The sequence below is a fragment of the Pseudochaenichthys georgianus genome, unplaced genomic scaffold (genome assembly GCF_902827115.2).
Source record: "Pseudochaenichthys georgianus unplaced genomic scaffold, fPseGeo1.2 scaffold_562_arrow_ctg1, whole genome shotgun sequence".
Classification (NCBI taxonomy): domain Eukaryota; kingdom Metazoa; phylum Chordata; class Actinopteri; order Perciformes; family Channichthyidae; genus Pseudochaenichthys; species Pseudochaenichthys georgianus.
The window spans coordinates 2311-20053 of record NW_027263123.1 but is presented as its reverse complement, the minus strand read 5'-3'; the positions used below and the strand labels follow the sequence as shown (position 1 = coordinate 20053).

The following is a 17743-nucleotide window of genomic DNA, read 5'->3' as shown; positions in this document are numbered from 1 at the left end:
CATCAGCAGGAGAGGACTCTTTAAAGTAGAGACACTACATACTGATATACACCTGAACATCAGCAGGAGAGGACTCTTTAAAGTAGAGACACTACATACTGATATACACCTGAACATCAGCAGGAGAGGACTCTTTAAAGTAGAGACGCTACATACTGATATACACCTGAACATCAGCAGGAGAGGACTCTTTAAAGTAGAGACGCTACATACTGATATACACCTGAACATCAGCAGGAGAGGACTCTTTAAAGTAGAGACACTACATACTGATATACACCTGAACATCAGCAGGAGAGGACTCTTTAAAGTAGAGACACTACATACTGATATACACCTGAACATCAGCAGGAGAGGACTCTTTAAAGTAGAGACACTACATACTGATATACACCTGAACATCAGCAGGAGAGGACTCTTTAAAGTAGAGACGCTACATACTGATATACACCTGAACATCAGCAGGAGAGGACTCTTTAAAGTAGAGACACTACATACTGATATACACCTGAACATCAGCAGGAGAGGACTCTTTAAAGTAGAGACACTACTTACTGATATACACCTGAACATCAGCAGGAGAGGACTCTTTAAAGTAGAGACACTACATACTGATATACACCTGAACATCAGCAGGAGAGGACTCTTTAAAGTAGAGACGCTACATACTGATATACACCTGAACATCAGCAGGAGAGGACTCTTTAAAGTAGAGACACTACATACTGATATACACCTGAACATCAGCAGGAGAGGACTCTTTAAAGTAGAGACACTACGTACTGATATACACCTGAACCTAGTAGGTCTGTAAACCTTCTTTAAAAACAAACCATAAATGAAATACTTGGTAGAGGTAAATATGAAACTATAAGATGTTGTGACACATCCAACTGATTGAGTTCCCGTCGGGTCAGTCAATCTTTTCCAGATTCGATGAATTCCCCCAATTGTAAGTGAACCCCCCTCGTTCACACTTAATGGCACATTCCTATCCAAACCCACGGGGTAAAGCACTTCACTTCAAGCTCATATTAGCTCCAAGTAATGGCTACTTCGTCTGCAGGGGAGCTTCTGCAAAAGGGAGCTTTACTCATTTCCTGCTATGGAAATATCTGGTTCAAGTGGCGCAGTCCAATGGTTACCAGGTTTAGCCCGAGGTTGTCAATGTTCTGAATCCAGCTTAACGCTTTATAGACCAATTGGAAAGCTTCAGAATGTATATATTGTTAGCAGATGTGCCATTGTTCTATAAAAATATATATTTATGTTTCCAATAAAGAAGCCAATAGCCACCTCAAACTCAGGAACAAAAAACGTCTCTGCCCTTCACTTGGGTGTTGCTATGGCAACTGTTGCTGTAATAGGGACTAAGCTTAGGAGAACATCAACAAAGGGTCATAGGTCAGAGATGAGGGGAGGCAGTCGTGAATATCTGCATCGCATTTGTATCTGCAATTGTATTAGACCTTTTATACAACATCCTATAACTGTGTTGGCTGGTGTAGTTTATGCCAGCAGTTCCTAAACTTCTTTATTCACTAATTTATGCTAAAACCCAGTTGTTGTTATTGTTGTTGATTTAACCCTATCTTTCTCATCTCTTCCCCCAGCGGTCCAAGTTCACGTCCTCAAAGGAGACAAGGCGGGCGAGTGGTGGAAGTTCACCGTCAACATTATATCCGTCTACAAACAGGGCGATAATCGTATCCGCCGCGGGGATCAGCTGCTGTGGGTAAGAGCCAAAGATGTCGCCTGCAAATGTCCCAAGATAAAGCCCGGGAGGAAGTACCTGCTCCTGGGAACGGACGACGACGATTCCCCCGGGCAGAGCGGCGTCGTGGCCGATAAGGGAAGCCTTCTGATCCCGTGGAAAGACCTGTGGGGCCGCCGGCTGAGGAAGTTCCAACAGCGCGACAAGAGGGGGAAGTGCTAAGAGTTACTCAAGAGGAAAAGGGAGTAGTATGGTGGAGGAGAAACAACGTCTCCACTGGGACGAGTCGAGAGCTGCAGGACTGAGTCCTGAAACCCCCGGATAAGAGTTTGCATTTATATCACACACGGTTCCCTTGTCTGGAAGTCAACGGTTTTTTTGAATGTGTTTTTGGTTGTTAGCCTGAAATAAGATCTGTGGTTATCACTCGCTGAAGAGATTTTAACATTTTGTTCTACGACATATATACGTCAGTAAATACCCCACTGGTGGATTTAAAGTGTCTCAATGAGACAACTCAACGACATCACGCCCAACATTAGCCGCCTTTAGCTTAGCGGTGGTGCGGTGAAGTCATGTGACCGTGCTGTAGTTCCTTTATAGCCCAACATTAGCCACCTTTAGCTTAGCGGTGATGAGGTGAAGTCATGTGACCGTGCTGTAGTTCCTCTATAGCCCAACATTAGCCACCTTTAGCTTAGCGGTGGTGCGGTGAAGTCATGTGACCGAGCTGTAGTTCCTTTATAGCCCAACATTAGCCGCCTTTAGCTTAGCGGTGGTGCGGTGAAGTCATGTGACCGTGCTGTAGTTCCTTTATAGCCCAACATTAGCCGCCTTTAGCTTAGCGGTGGTGCGGTGAAGTCATGTGACCGTGCTGTAGTTCCTTTATAGCCCAACATTAGCCGCCTTTAGCTTAGCGGTGGTGCGGTGAAGTCATGTGACCGTGCTGTAGTTCCTTTATAGCCCAGCATTAGCCGCCTTTAGCTTAGCGGTGGTGCGGTGAAGTCATGTGACCGTGCTGTAGTTCCTTTATAGCCCAACATTAGCCACCTTTAGCTTAGCGGTGATGAGGTGAAGTCATGTGACCGTGCTGTAGTTCCTCTATAGCCCAACATTAGCCACCTTTAGCTTAGCGGTGATGAGGTGAAGTCATGTGACCGTGCTGTAGTTCCTCTATAGCCCAACATTAGCCACCTTTAGCTTAGCGGTGGTGCGGTGAAGTCATGTGACCGAGCTGTAGTTCCTTTATAGCCCAACATTAGCCTCCTTTAGCTTAGCGGTGGTGACGTGAAGTCATGTGACCGTGCTGTAGTTCCTTTATAGCCCAACATTAGCCGCCTTTAGCTTAGCGGTGGTGACGTGAAGTCATGTGACCGTGCTGTAGTTATGGCCCAACATTAGCTTTTTACTTCAAAAGAAGTGGTGTTAATATTAATGTGGAGATTATCCTGCTGAACAAAACGCGCAGGTATCATAAACGTGTGTTTGCCACAGATCTTATTTTCCGCAATAATACAAAATCACATGGAGAAATCCCATTGGCTTCTTGTCGAGGGAACCCTTGCGTTCCGGTTCGGCCGACAAAAATCATCATCACTGCACCGCTGTATTCAAGGAAGAGGAGAGGGTGGATGAAAAACTGGAAGAACAAAAGATGGAAAGACAGGTGACGAGAGACGGAGGAAAGACTGAGTGCTGCTGCTCTGAGTTGGAGCGATGAGATTAGTCGTTTTTTTGTTGAACTTTTTGTGAAGGAGCTCGTGCTACAGTTTCTGTTTGTCTTTCAAGGTTTGTGTTGTTGTGTAATTGCAGAGTTTGCACCTACAGATATGTCACACCCTGACTATTTTACCCATGATGCCATTGTCTTTCAAAGTTTCCGTTGTATTCAGGAGCATCTACTGTATCACCCTTTAGTATGTTAAGAGGATCTATTTCCACTGTGCTGTTTAAAGCATTATCGAGTTAAAGGACGAGATGTGAGGGGTTCCACTCGAGTCTGATAAGATGCCCAGCTTTGGATACAGAAAAAAAACCGTAATACGTGCCACCTTGCTCGAGAGCGACTTGCCTATATGTGATTGTTACCTCAGTGAAACTAAAATGCCATATTGATCCTCTGTTTTATTCTGTATGACGATCGCATTTCATATTACAGTTGAAGCCCCGCGCTTTTCGATATGTCAACAGTATGTTGTGGTTGTGACCTCTGCAATGTAAAGTAACCATATGTGCATACATGGACATTATTTTTAGTAGACGATGCCGTAGCATCAGCTAGATGTAGAGTAGACGTGTCAACCATGCACTTATTTTTACTTAGTCAGAGTTTTAGAACATATGAGATATGTTCACGTTTTCAGAGTGCCATCCAAAAACATCCCATGTGATGCAACAAAGCTGATGTTTCTGATCCACGGTAACAAAGCTGATGTTTCTGATCCACAGCAACACAGCTGATGTTTCTGATCCACAGCAACAAAGCTGATGTTTCTGATCCACAGCAACACAGCTGATGTTTCTGATCCACAGCAACAAAGCTGATGTTTCTGATCCACAGCAACACAGCTGATGTTTCTGATCCACAGCAACAAAGCTGATGTTTCTGATCCACAGCAACAAAGCTGATGTTTCTGATCCACAGCAACAAAGCTGATGTTTCTGATCCACGGCAACAACCCCGTTCCAGTGTGTCAAGACTGCCAATATGTTCTCACTCCTCCAATACGCTAGCTTGGTCACCCCGCTCACCCCGTATAAAAGACTAAGACATGTTGTTGACCTAACGTTACGTACGCAAGTTAAATTACGTACGGGACCAAAGTGACGTACAGTTAAGTTGCATAACTTAATTTAAGTTCTCGTTTGACTCATTTAGGTTAAAGGTGGGGTAGGTAAGTTTGAGAAACCGGCTCGAGATCGCTAGAATTTCAAAATACACAACCGGAGAAAATCTACCACTTCCTCACAGAGCCCCTCCCCCAACACACACATGACCAATGAGGGCACGAGTTAAGTTTGTGCCCCGATGGAAGGCTGACAGGCAGGTAGGCCATCCAGTCAAACAGTATCACGGCTTCTACAGATGACATTTTTTTATGGATTTGTTGTCAAAGCACTTCAGATATTCATTGCTATCGGGATGTTAAGAGCATTCCATGGAATATAACACAAAGTGTATCTCGAGCCGGTTTCTGAAACTTACCTACCCCACCTTTACGGTGACAAAACTACCTGGTTTGATGCTTTTGTTAAAACGATTCTTATGTTACGTTACTTAAGAGTTAGTTATTGACGGTACGTTTAAAAAAAGCTAAAACGAGTCGAGTGCAACAGAAGCACCGGGAAAAAACAACCTGGTTTTTACATAATTTAAGTTGTGTTCGCAAAATAAGTATTTTAAGGACGTCAGAATACTTCAACGTTGACTTTTGGGGTTTATTGTAACTCAAGATATGTGTGTAATTTGAGTTTGTGACATACGAACTAAAGTACAAAAGTTTAAATTCACAAGCGTTGAAATTCGTAGTCAAACGAAACACAAACAGGAATCCCTAAGGTGAAAGTAATGTATTTTTTAACTTAAGTAAGTAGAAGTTAGACCTAAGTTCTACATGTTAACAATAATAATAATAATACATTGCATTTCAAATCGCTTTTCCAGGTGCTCAAAGACGCTTTACAGTGGTGATAAAACATGATAAAATAACATTTAAAATGTATTAAAACCGCAATACAGCATAATTCACAGATTAAAAGCCAACGTTTAGATAAATCAATGTTTACTTTTGGTTTCTTCCAGAGACAAACTGGGTATGATGTCTGCACCCATTCATCCATTCCTGACCTTCTCGTTAGACAGAATTTAAAATATGACGCTCGGCTGGTCTCGTCCCCCCGCGGGTTAGCGGTCAACGCTTCACGGCTAGTGACCAAACTACCGTATGTGACTTGAGAGTGAGAACGCCTTGACACACGAAATAAACGTATTCTCTAAGAAAGGACTAAAGGTAGGATGTCCCAAATACTTGCAAGTGAGATACAGATACAGATATTAAAGAGAAGATAATATCAAACCGCTGCCATGACGCATGCTCGCCCCGCCTGTAGCTGCCTGATAGCTAACGGGGACTATGTGTAAACAGTATTCAGTGTCGTGGGGATGACCCGTGGAGCGATGAATAAGATATCACAGATGTTCCTCAGGGCGACTTCGAGGACTTCACTTTCTTGGTACTGGACGAAAGGCTTGCCCCGTCGTCTCCGTGTTATATAGCTGTATAGTATTACTTTTATATTTTGTTAAACATTAATTAGTTCTATCTCTATGTGAACTTAACCAGAGTTTTGTTTCTAAAGAATAGAGACTTAATACATGACGGAGGAACACATGACTGTCTCCCAGAGGAACACACACACACACACACACACACACACACACACACACACACACACACACACACACACACACACACACACACACACACACACACACACACACACACACACACACACACACACACACACACACACACACACACTCCACTATGACCACTCACACACACACACACACACACACACACACACACACACACACACACTATGACCACACACACACAAACACTCACACACACACACTCTCACTATGACCACACACACACACACACACACACACACACACACACACACACACACACACACACACACACACACTCTCTCTCTCTCACTATGACCACACACACACACACTCTCACTATGACCACACACTCTCACTATGACCACACACACACACTCTCACTATGACCACACACACACACACACACACACACACACACACACACACACACACACACACACACACACACACACACACACACACACTCTCACTATGACCACACACACACACACACACTCACTATGACCACACACACACACTATGACCACTCACACCACACACACACACACACACACACACACACACACACTCTCTCTCTCACTATGACCTCACACACACACACACACACACACACACACACTCACTATGACCACTCACACACACTCTCACTATGACCACTCACACACACACACACACACACACACACACACACACACACACACACACACACACACACACACTCTGACTATGACCACGCACACACACACACACACACACACACACACACACACACACACACACACACACACACACACACACACACACACACACACACTATTACCACTCTCACACACACACACACACACAAATACATATGTGCATCACACTGTATGTATTTGAAAACCACAACGCACTTAGACACATCTGTCCCAGAGTTTACGGACGCTGCCAGACGTCTGCTCTCCAGGAATATATCTGAATAATTATCTGTGTATACATCGGCTTGTAAATGTTGTTTAGCGGTGTCCATCGTTGTGTAATGTCTTGTAATACTAATATATTATGTTTATCACAAATGAATATATTTAATGACACATGAAACGAAATGTGGCTTTTGTGGTTTTTATATTTTACTTGTTTTGCATTGGATTGTAGATGGCTGTAACGAGAAGTCTTGATACGTGTTCGGCTTTTGAACGGCCGCATAGAACTGAAACTTAATTCATCTGAAATAAAGCTGTGTTAAACAACAAGTGGAGGGTGGTCCCAGCTGAAGGGACTTTACGTTATTTTCTCTTCCTGTAATAAAACCTTTTTTTACACGATTGCAAAACACCAACGTCAGACTTTATGCTCCTTAACAATTTAGCCTTGCCCTTTTTTATTTATTTACATTGTTTCTGTTGGACAGCGTCATTTCGTTTAAAGGTCACCTATCATGCTAGATGTAGGCACACAAACATGTCTAGTGTTTTGCTCAAAATACCAAACAGGTCACCCATTCTAGCCACGCCTCATATCCCTCTGTTTCACTTCCTGTTTCTAAAGTGATGATTTTGGGTATAAAGCTTTAAAAAAAAAAAATGTATGCAAATTAAAAAGGAGGGGGCGGAGCTTATGCGGAGCTTATGCGGGACCTACCGTCTAAACTAAATGCTGCCGTGATGAAACGCCATATCATGGATTATCAAGGATCTGAAACAGTCTGGAGCTCAAAGGCTTTCTCTCTCCCGGTTACACCACAAGGTGAGTTCCTTTCTACTTCCTGCTTCTTCACACACATGCTCACCAGTACAGGTTAGCTCTGAGTGCTAGCGATGCTAATGTAAACACCGACCATATTACGTCCAAAACAGTCGGGCATTGTTTCTGATAGCAACGTTTCTGATTGGCCCGTGGGTCCACATTTCAGATGTTACGTCATATCGGACGCAAATCTGGATCAGCTCCGTTGTTCCCCGTTTTTAGAGATTTGGGTACGGAGGAAAAGAGAGAGGGTTTTATTCTCTGACGCTGCGGGAGTTCCCTGACACACCGGGGACACATGTTGATGTATAGAAGACATAAGTGCATTTTGCATGATAGGTCCCCTTTAACTAATCCTACTCGTAATTCTTTATTACTCAAATAAACCAATTGCCCACTTTAGATTACGGGTCACAAATAACAGTGTAATTATTTAGTAAATACATGTATACTTGCTTTGGGTACTGATACAGTATGCACAGTATAGTAAGAGGTTAGAGGGATAAACCTCATTGCTAATACTTTTTAATAATTACCTAATGATTACTGAGTAACAAGGCACAACAAAAGAGCAGTTGATTTTGCATTAAAAAGTGTTATTTTTAAATAATGACATATAGAAAATAAATTAGGCTGAAGAAAGTATTTATATATAGATTTACTTTAATTATTATGTATTTTTAAAATAGTTGCCTATTCTTTTTCTGAAAAATGTGTCGACTTATTGCTGCAGATCTAGTTTTTATTCATTATTTATATTTTTTACGATGTTATCTAAAGAAATATGCATAAAAAGTAACTTTACAATGATTATATAATTAATTATGGACAGTTATGTGTGAGAAATCACAGAAATTAGAGGTTAGAGGGATAAACCTCATAATAATACTTAAACAAAATTAGGAAAGCATTTATATGAAGATTCACTTTAATTATTATGTATTTTTTCAAGTATTGCCAATTTTGTTTCGCAAAATTAGTCGACTTATTGTTGCAGATCTAGTTTTTTTTTTTATATATTTTGACTTTTTACAATGTTAATTAAAGAAATATGCGTCAAACAGTAACTTCAAAATGATTATATAATTCATTAGGAACCGTTATGTATTTTTTGATCAATTCCTTTACTTAAATTATCCCATTCTAATATTGATTTACTTTCTAACTTTGGGAATAATGTATATTCTCTGACGGGAAGTTGTCAGTGTGACTTAAAAAAAACGTGAGGCCAATAATTAAGCAAGTAAATAAAGTAAAAAAAGACGTAACTTCCCCCGTGTCCTTCAGTGCAGACTATAATTTGAGTTGGATGCTGAGCCTCTCTAAACCTCAGACAATAAGCACTGGCTGTTCGACAGAGAGGGTACAAGTACACACATCCTTTACTCAAGTAGAAGTACAGATACTGGTGTTTAAAAATACTCTGGTGAAAGTAGAAGTACTGACTAAACTTCTTTACTCAAGTAAAAGTAAAGGCTTTGAAGTGTCCTTCAGTAAAAAGTACCCATAGCTAGCAGCTGCTTTAAAGAGTACCTGACCTCCCTTTATATCAATAGAACAATAATGTCATCGTTAGCTAATGAATGTTTCCATGGTGACCAACGGCAACATGACAACGTTTCCATTGGTCCCTCTTCTTTAGAGAAGACCAGGAAGTGATGGATACACGGATCGTGTTCCAACCAATAGGCACGCAGTGACTCTAAAGAATAATGACCACGCACCAACACACATTCAGACTAAAGGAAGCAGCTGTTTGGGAAATGAGAGAAGTAGAAAGTACAGGTATTTGTGTTCAACATGAGAGAAGTAGAAAGTACAGGTATTTGAGTTCAACATGTAAGAAGTAGAAAGTACAGGTACTTGGGTTCAACATGTAAGAAGTAGAAAGTACAGGTATTTGAGTTCAACATGTGAGAAGTAGAAAGTACAGGTATTTGAGTTCAACATGAGAGAAGTAGAAAGTACAGGTATTTGTGTTCAACATGTAAGAAGTAGAAAGTACAGGTATTTGGGTTCAACATGTAAGAAGTAGAAAGTACAGGTATTTGAGTTCAACATGTAAGAAGTAGAAAGTACAGGTATTTGAGTTCAACATGTGAGAAGTAGAAAGTACAGGTATTTGAGTTCAACATGTGAGAAGTAGAAAGTACAGGTATTTGAGTTCAACATGTAAGAAGTAGAAAGTACAGGTATTTGTGTTCAACATGTAAGAAGTAGAAAGTACAGGTATTTGTGTTCAACATGTAAGAAGTAGAAAGTACAGGTATTTGTGTTCAACATGAGAGAAGTAGAAAGTACAGGTATTTGTGTTCAACATGTAAGAAGTAGAAAGTACAGGTATTTGAGTTCAACATGTAAGAAGTAGAAAGTACAGGTATTTGAGTTCAACATGTAAGAAGTAGAAAGTACAGGTATTTGGGTTCAACATGTAAGAAGTAGAAAGTACAGGTATTTGAGTTCAACATGTAAGAAGTAGAAAGTACAGGTATTTGAGTTCAACATGTGAGAAGTAGAAAGTACAGGTATTTGAGTTCAACATGTAAGAAGTAGAAAGTACAGGTATTTGAGTTCAACATGTGAGAAGTAGAAAGTACAGGTATTTGAGTTCAACATGAGAGAAGTAGAAAGTACAGGTATTTGTGTTCAACATGTAAGAAGTAGAAAGTACAGGTATTTGTGTTCAACATGTAAGAAGTAGAAAGTACAGGTATTTGGGTTCAACATGTAAGAAGTAGAAAGTACAGGTATTTGAGTTCAACATGAGAGAAGTAGAAAGTACAGGTATTTGAGTTCAACATGAGAGAAGTAGAAAGTACAGGTATTTGAGTTCAACATGTAAGAAGTAGAAAGTACAGGTATTTGAGTTCAACATGAGAGAAGTAGAAAGTACAGGTATTTGTGTTCAACATGTAAGAAGTAGAAAGTACAGGTATTTGTGTTCAACATGTAAGAAGTAGAAAGTACAGGTATTTGAGTTCAACATGAGAGAAGTAGAAAGTACAGGTATTTGAGTTCAACATGTAAGAAGTAGAAAGTACAGGTATTTGAGTTCAACATGAGAGAAGTAGAAAGTACAGGTATTTGTGTTCAACATGTAAGAAGTAGAAAGTACAGGTATTTGTGTTCAACATGTAAGAAGTAGAAAGTACAGGTATTTGTGTTCAACATGAGAGAAGTAGAAAGTACAGGTATTTGGGTTCAACATGTAAGAAGTAGAAAGTACAGGTATTTGAGTTCAACATGAGAGAAGTAGAAAGTACAGGTATTTGAGTTCAACATGAGAGAAGTAGAAAGTACAGGTATTTGAGTTCAACATGTAAGAAGTAGAAAGTACAGGTATTTGTGTTCAACATGTAAGAAGTAGAAAGTACAGGTATTTGTGTTCTACATGTGAGAAGTAGAAAGTACAGGTATTTGTGTTCAACATGTAAGAAGTAGAAAGTACAGGTATTTGGGTTCAACATGTAAGAAGTAGAAAGTACAGGTATTTGAGTTCAACATGTAAGAAGTAGAAAGTACAGGTATTTGGGTTCAACATGTAAGAAGTAGAAAGTACAGGTATTTGAGTTCAACATGAGAGAAGTAGAAAGTACAGGTATTTGAGTTCAACATGTAAGAAGTAGAAAGTACAGGTATTTGAGTTCAACATGAGAGAAGTAGAAAGTACAGGTATTTGTGTTCAACATGTAAGAAGTAGAAAGTACAGGTATTTGAGTTCAACATGTAAGAAGTAGAAAGTACAGGTATTTGAGTTCAACATGTAAGAAGTAGAAAGTTCAGGTATTTGAGTTCAACATGTAAGAAGTAGAAAGTACAGGTATTTGAGTTCAACATGTAAGAAGTAGAAAGTACAGGTATTTGAGTTCAAAATGTAAGAAGTAGAAAGTACAGGTATTTGAGTTCAACATGTAAGAAGTAGAAAGTTCAGGTATTTGAGTTCAACATGTAAGAAGTAGAAAGTACAGGTATTTGGGTTCAACATGTAAGAAGTAGAAAGTACAGGTATTTGTGTTCAACATGTAAGAAGTAGAAAGTACAGGTATTTGAGTTCAACATGTGAGAAGTAGAAAGTACAGGTATTTGAGTTCAACATGAGAGAAGTAGAAAGTACAGGTATTTGTGTTCTACATGAGAGAAGTAGAAAGTACAGGTATTTGTGTTCAACATGTAAGAAGTAGAAAGTACAGGTATTTGGGTTCAACATGTGAGAAGTAGAAAGTACAGGTATTTGTGTTCAACATGAGAGAAGTAGAAAGTACAGGTATTTGTGTTCAACATGTAAGAAGTAGAAAGTACAGGTATTTGGGTTCAACATGTGAGAAGTAGAAAGTACAGGTATTTGAGTTCAACATGTAAGAAGTAGAAAGTACAGGTATTTGAGTTCAACATGTAAGAAGTAGAAAGTACAGGTATTTGAGTTCAAAATGTAAGAAGTAGAAAGTACAGGTATTTGTGTTCTACATGTGAGAAGTAGAAAGTACAGGTATTTGTGTTCTACATGAGAGAAGTAGAAAGTACAGGTATTTGTGTTCAACATGTAAGAAGTAGAAAGTACAGGTATTTGAGTTCAACATGAGAGAAGTAGAAAGTACAGGTATTTGGGTTCAACATGTAAGAAGTAGAAAGTACAGGTATTTGAGTTCAACATGTGAGAAGTAGAAAGTACAGGTATTTGAGTTCAACATGTAAGAAGTAGAAAGTACAGGTATTTGAGTTCAACATGTAAGAAGTAGAAAGTACAGGTATTTGAGTTCAACATGTAAGAAGTAGAAAGTACAGGTATTTGAGTTCAACATGTAAGAAGTAGAAAGTACAGGTATTTGTGTTCAACATGTAAGAAGTAGAAAGTACAGGTATTTGTGTTCAACATGTAAGAAGTAGAAAGTACAGGTATTTGAGTTCACATGTAAGAAGTAGAAAGTACAGGTATTTGAGTTCAACATGTAAGAAGTAGAAAGTACAGGTATTTGTGTTCAACATGTAAGAAGTAGAAAGTACAGGTATTTGAGTTCAACATGTGAGAAGTAGAAAGTACAGGTATTTGAGTTCAACATGAGAGAAGTAGAAAGTACAGGTATTTGTGTTCTACATGAGAGAAGTAGAAAGTACAGGTATTTGTGTTCAACATGTAAGAAGTAGAAAGTACAGGTATTTGGGTTCAACATGAGAGAAGTAGAAAGTACAGGTATTTTAGTTCAACATGAGAGAAGTAGAAAGTACAGGTATTTGGGTTCAACATGTAAGAAGTAGAAAGTACAGGTATTTGAGTTCAACATGTGAAGAAGTAGAAAGTACAGGTATTTGAGTTCAACATGTAGAAGTAGAGAGTACAGGTATTTGAGTTCAACATGTAAGAAGTAGAAAGTACAGGTATTTGAGTTCAACATGTAAGAAGTAGAAAGTACAGGTATTTGAGTTCTACATGTGAGAAGTAGAAAGTACAGGTATTTGAGTTCAACATGAGAGAAGTAGAAAGTACAGGTATTTGTGTTCTTACATGTAGAGAAGTAGAAAGTACAGGTATTTGAGGTTCAACATGTAAGAAGTAGAAAGTACAGGTATTTGAGTTCAACATGTGAGAAGTAGAAAGTACAGGTATTTGAGTTCAACATGTAAGAAGTAGAAAGTACAGGTATTTGAGTTCAACATGTAAGAAGTAGAAAGTACAGGTATTTGAGTTCAACATGTAAGAAGTAGAAAGTACAGGTATTTGAGTTCAACATGTAAGAAGTAGAAAGTACAGGTATTTGGGTTCAACATGTAAGAAGTAGAAAGTACAGGTATTTGAGGTTCAACATGTAAGAAGTAGAAAGTACAGGTATTTGAGTTCAACATGTAAGAAGTAGAAAGTACAGGTATTTGAGTTCTAACATGTAAGAAGTAGAAAGTACAGGTATTTGTGTTCAACATGTAAGAAGTCAAAGTAAAATGTCGTCAGAAAAATAAGTAGTGGAGTAAAGTACTGATACCAGACAAATGTACTTAAGTGCAGTAACGAAGTATTTGTACTCCACTACTTCCACCTCTGCTGTCCGATGGCTATAACGCAGTCTTATTTCTAAACGGGCGATATCGCCTACGCGTCTGATCCAAACCGCAGATGCTATTGTTGTAGCTGGGAGGCTTTTGGCATCACTTGGAAACCCCTTAACTCGTCCCTGTGGGAGTTTCACACAAAAACAAACGATTCTGAACGCGCTCCAAATGGGAGTCCATCTGTCTTGGCTGCCGGACAGCGGATTGATAAACTGCTCCGCGATGCCCAGTGCAAAATGCTCCAAAGGGGCCAACCAATTACACGGTCCCCGCTGAGGGATTAATCTGTGTTCTGCATTAATGTGAAGGCCACCACGATCACTGCCGTGGAACTCTCTCACTGGGATCTGGGGAGTATCATTTGAGTCATGCAGAGGAGGGAGGAGGAGGAGGTCTTTCCTCTTCGTAAAATAAAACGTTATTTTCACACTTTTGAAAACACAAAATCAAGACTACACAGTTTGCACCGGGACATTTAGTATGGGTCTTTTTTATTTACATTACATCATGTTATAATTGCAGAACATACAGCGTCGGTTTGTTTAGTTAATCCCACACAAAGTTATCTATTACTCAAATAAAATGATTGCCTTAAGTGCAGCCCATACATACTGCACTGCGGGACAACTTTAGATCACGGGTAAATAAAACGGGCCGAACAGTTAACTTTGCAATAAAATGTGTTATTTTTAAATGATGACATATTTAGAAAATAAATAAATTGAATTTGAAGGCATGCAGAGGAGGTAGAGGCGCAAACACTCGATCCTCAAATGGCATTGCAGCCGTTTGTGTGAGTTGGTGACGATGTGCCAATTTCTCACTTTAAAATGTCCCAATGCAAAAGCCTCAGAATGTAGAAACAGTAGATGTAGAATGTAGAAACAGTATGATGTAGAATGTAGAAACAGTAGATGCAGAAACAGTAGATGTAGAATGTAGAAACAGTAGATGCAGAATGTAGAATGTAGAAACAGTAGATGTAGAATGTAGAAACAGTATGATGTAGAATGTAGAAACAGTAGATGCAGAAACAGTAGATGTAGAATGTAGAAACAGTAGATGCAGAATGTAGAATGTAGAAACAGTAGATGTAGAATGTAGAAACAGTATGATGTAGAATGTAGAAACAGTATGATGTAGAATGTAGAAACAGTAGATGCAGAATGTAGAAACGGTAGATGTAGAATGTGGAAACAGTAGATGCAGAATGTAGAAACAGTAGACGTAGAATGTGGAAACTGTAGACGTAGAATGTAGAAACAGTAGATGTAGAATGTAGAAACAGTAGATGTAGAATGTAGAAACAGTAGATGTAGAAACAGTAGATGTAGAATGTAGAAACAGTATGATGTAGAATGTAGAAACAGTAGATGCAGAATGTAGAAACAGTAGATGTAGAATGTAGAAACAGTACGATGTAGAATGTAGAAACAGTAGATGTAGAAACAGTAGATGTAGAATGTAGAAACAGTATGATGTAGAATGTAGAAACAGTAGATGCAGAATGTAGAAACAGTAGATGTAGAATGTAGAAACAGTACGATGTAGAATGTAGAAACAGTAGATGTAGAATGTAGAAACAGTAGGATGTAGAATGTAGAAACAGTAGATGCAGAATGTAGAAACAGTAGATGCAGAATGTAGAAACAGTAGAATGTAGAAACAGTAGGATGTAGAATGTAGAAACAGTAGATGCAGAATGTAGAAACAATAGATGTAGAATGTAGAAACAGTAGATGTAGAATGTAGAAACAGTAGATGTAGAATGTGGAAACAGTAGATGTAGAAACAGTAGATGTAGAATGTAGAAACAGTAGATGTAGAATGTGGAAACAGTAGATGCAGAATGTAGAAACAGTAGATGTAGAATGTGGAAACAGTAGATGCAGAATGTAGAAACAGTAGATGTAGAATGTAGAAACAGTAGATGTAGAATGTAGAAACAGTAGATGTAGAATGTAGAAACAGTAGATGCAGAACGTGGAAACAGTAGATGCAGAATGTAGAAACAGTAGATGCAGAATGTAGAAACAGTATGATGTAGAATGTAGAAACAGTAGATGCAGAATGTAGAAACAGTAGATGCAGAATGTAGAAACAGTAGATGTAGAATGTAGAAACAGTAGATGCAGAATGTGGAAACAGTAGATGCAGAATGTAGAAACAGTAGATGTAGAATGTAGAAACAGTAGATGCAGAATGTAGAAACAGTAGATGTAGAATGTAGAAACAGTAGGATGTAGAATGTAGAAACAGTAGATGCAGAATGTAGAAACAGTAGATGCAGAATGTAGAAACAGTAGAATGTAGAAACAGTAGGATGTAGAATGTAGAAACAGTAGATGCAGAATGTAGAAACAATAGATGTAGAATGTAGAAACAGTAGATGTAGAATGTAGAAACAGTAGATGTAGAATGTGGAAACAGTAGATGTAGAAACAGTAGATGTAGAATGTAGAAACAGTAGATGCAGAATGTAGAAACAGTAGATGTAGAATGTGGAAACAGTAGATGCAGAATGTAGAAACAGTAGATGTAGAATGTGGAAACAGTAGATGCAGAATGTAGAAACAGTAGATGTAGAATGTAGAAACAGTAGATGTAGAATGTAGAAACAGTAGATGTAGAATGTAGAAACAGTAGATGCAGAACGTGGAAACAGTAGATGCAGAATGTAGAAACAGTAGATGCAGCATGTAGAAACAGTATGATGTAGAATGTAGAAACAGTAGATGCAGAATGTAGAAACAGTAGATGCAGAATGTAGAAACAGTAGATGTAGAATGTAGAAACAGTAGATGCAGAATGTGGAAACAGTAGATGCAGAATGTAGAAACAGTAGATGTAGAATGTAGAAACAGTAGATGCAGAATGTAGAAACAGTAGATGTAGAATGTAGAAACAGTAGATGCAGAATGTAGAAACAGTAGATGTAGAATGTGGAAACAGTAGATGTAGAATGTAGAAACAGTATGATGTAGAATGTAGAAACAGTAGATGTAGAATGTGGAAAGAGTAGATGTAGAATGTAGAAACAGTAGATGTAGAATGTGGAAAGAGTAGATGTAGAATGTAGAAACAGTACATGTAGAATGTAGAAACAGTAGATGTAGAATGTAGAAACAGTAGATGCAGAACGTGGAAACAGTAGATGCAGAATGTAGAAACAGTAGATGCAGAACGTAGACACAGTATGATGTAGAATGTAGAAACAGTAGATGCAGAATGTAGAAACAGTAGATGCAGAATGTAGAAACAGTAGATGTAGAATGTACAAACAGTAGATGCAGAATGTAGAAACAGTAGATGCAGAATGTAGAAACAGTAGATGTAGAATGTAGAAACAGTAGATGCAGAATGTAGAAACAGTAGATGCAGAATGTAGAAACAGTAGATGCAGAATGTAGAAACAGTATGATGTAGAATGTAGAAACAGTAGATGTAGAATGTGGAAAGAGTAGATGTAGAATGTAGAAACAGTACATGTAGAATGTAGAAACAGTAGATGCAGAATGTAGAAACAGTAGATGCAGAATGTAGAAACAGTAGATGCAGGATGTAGAATGTAGAAACAGTAGATGCAGAATGTAGAAACAGTAGATGCAGAATGTAGAAACAGTAGATGTAGAATGTAGAAACAGTAGATGCAGAATGTAGAAACAGTATGATGTAGAATGTAGAAACAGTAGATGTAGAATGTAGAAACAGTACATGTAGAATGTAGAAACAGTAGATGCAGAATGTAGAAACAGTAGATGTAGAATGTAGAAACAGTAGATGCAGAATGTAGAAACAGTAGATGTAGAATGTAGAAACAGTAGATGCAGAATGTAGAAACAGTAGAT

At 38.7% G+C, this 17743-nt stretch overlaps 1 protein-coding gene across 1 annotated transcript in view; it reads left to right on the top strand.

Annotated features, from left to right (window-relative positions):
- LOC117443241 (netrin-1-like) overlaps positions 1-7400 on the top strand; it is a 99576-nt gene extending 92176 nt beyond the window's left edge. Inside the window, exon 9 of the mRNA XM_071202558.1 lies at positions 1614-7400. Within this exon, the coding sequence (XP_071058659.1) occupies positions 1614-1936 (323 nt within the window). The 3' untranslated portion in view covers positions 1937-7400. The remainder of the gene's footprint in view (positions 1-1613) is intronic.
- The last annotated feature ends 10343 nt before the right edge of the window (positions 7401-17743 follow it).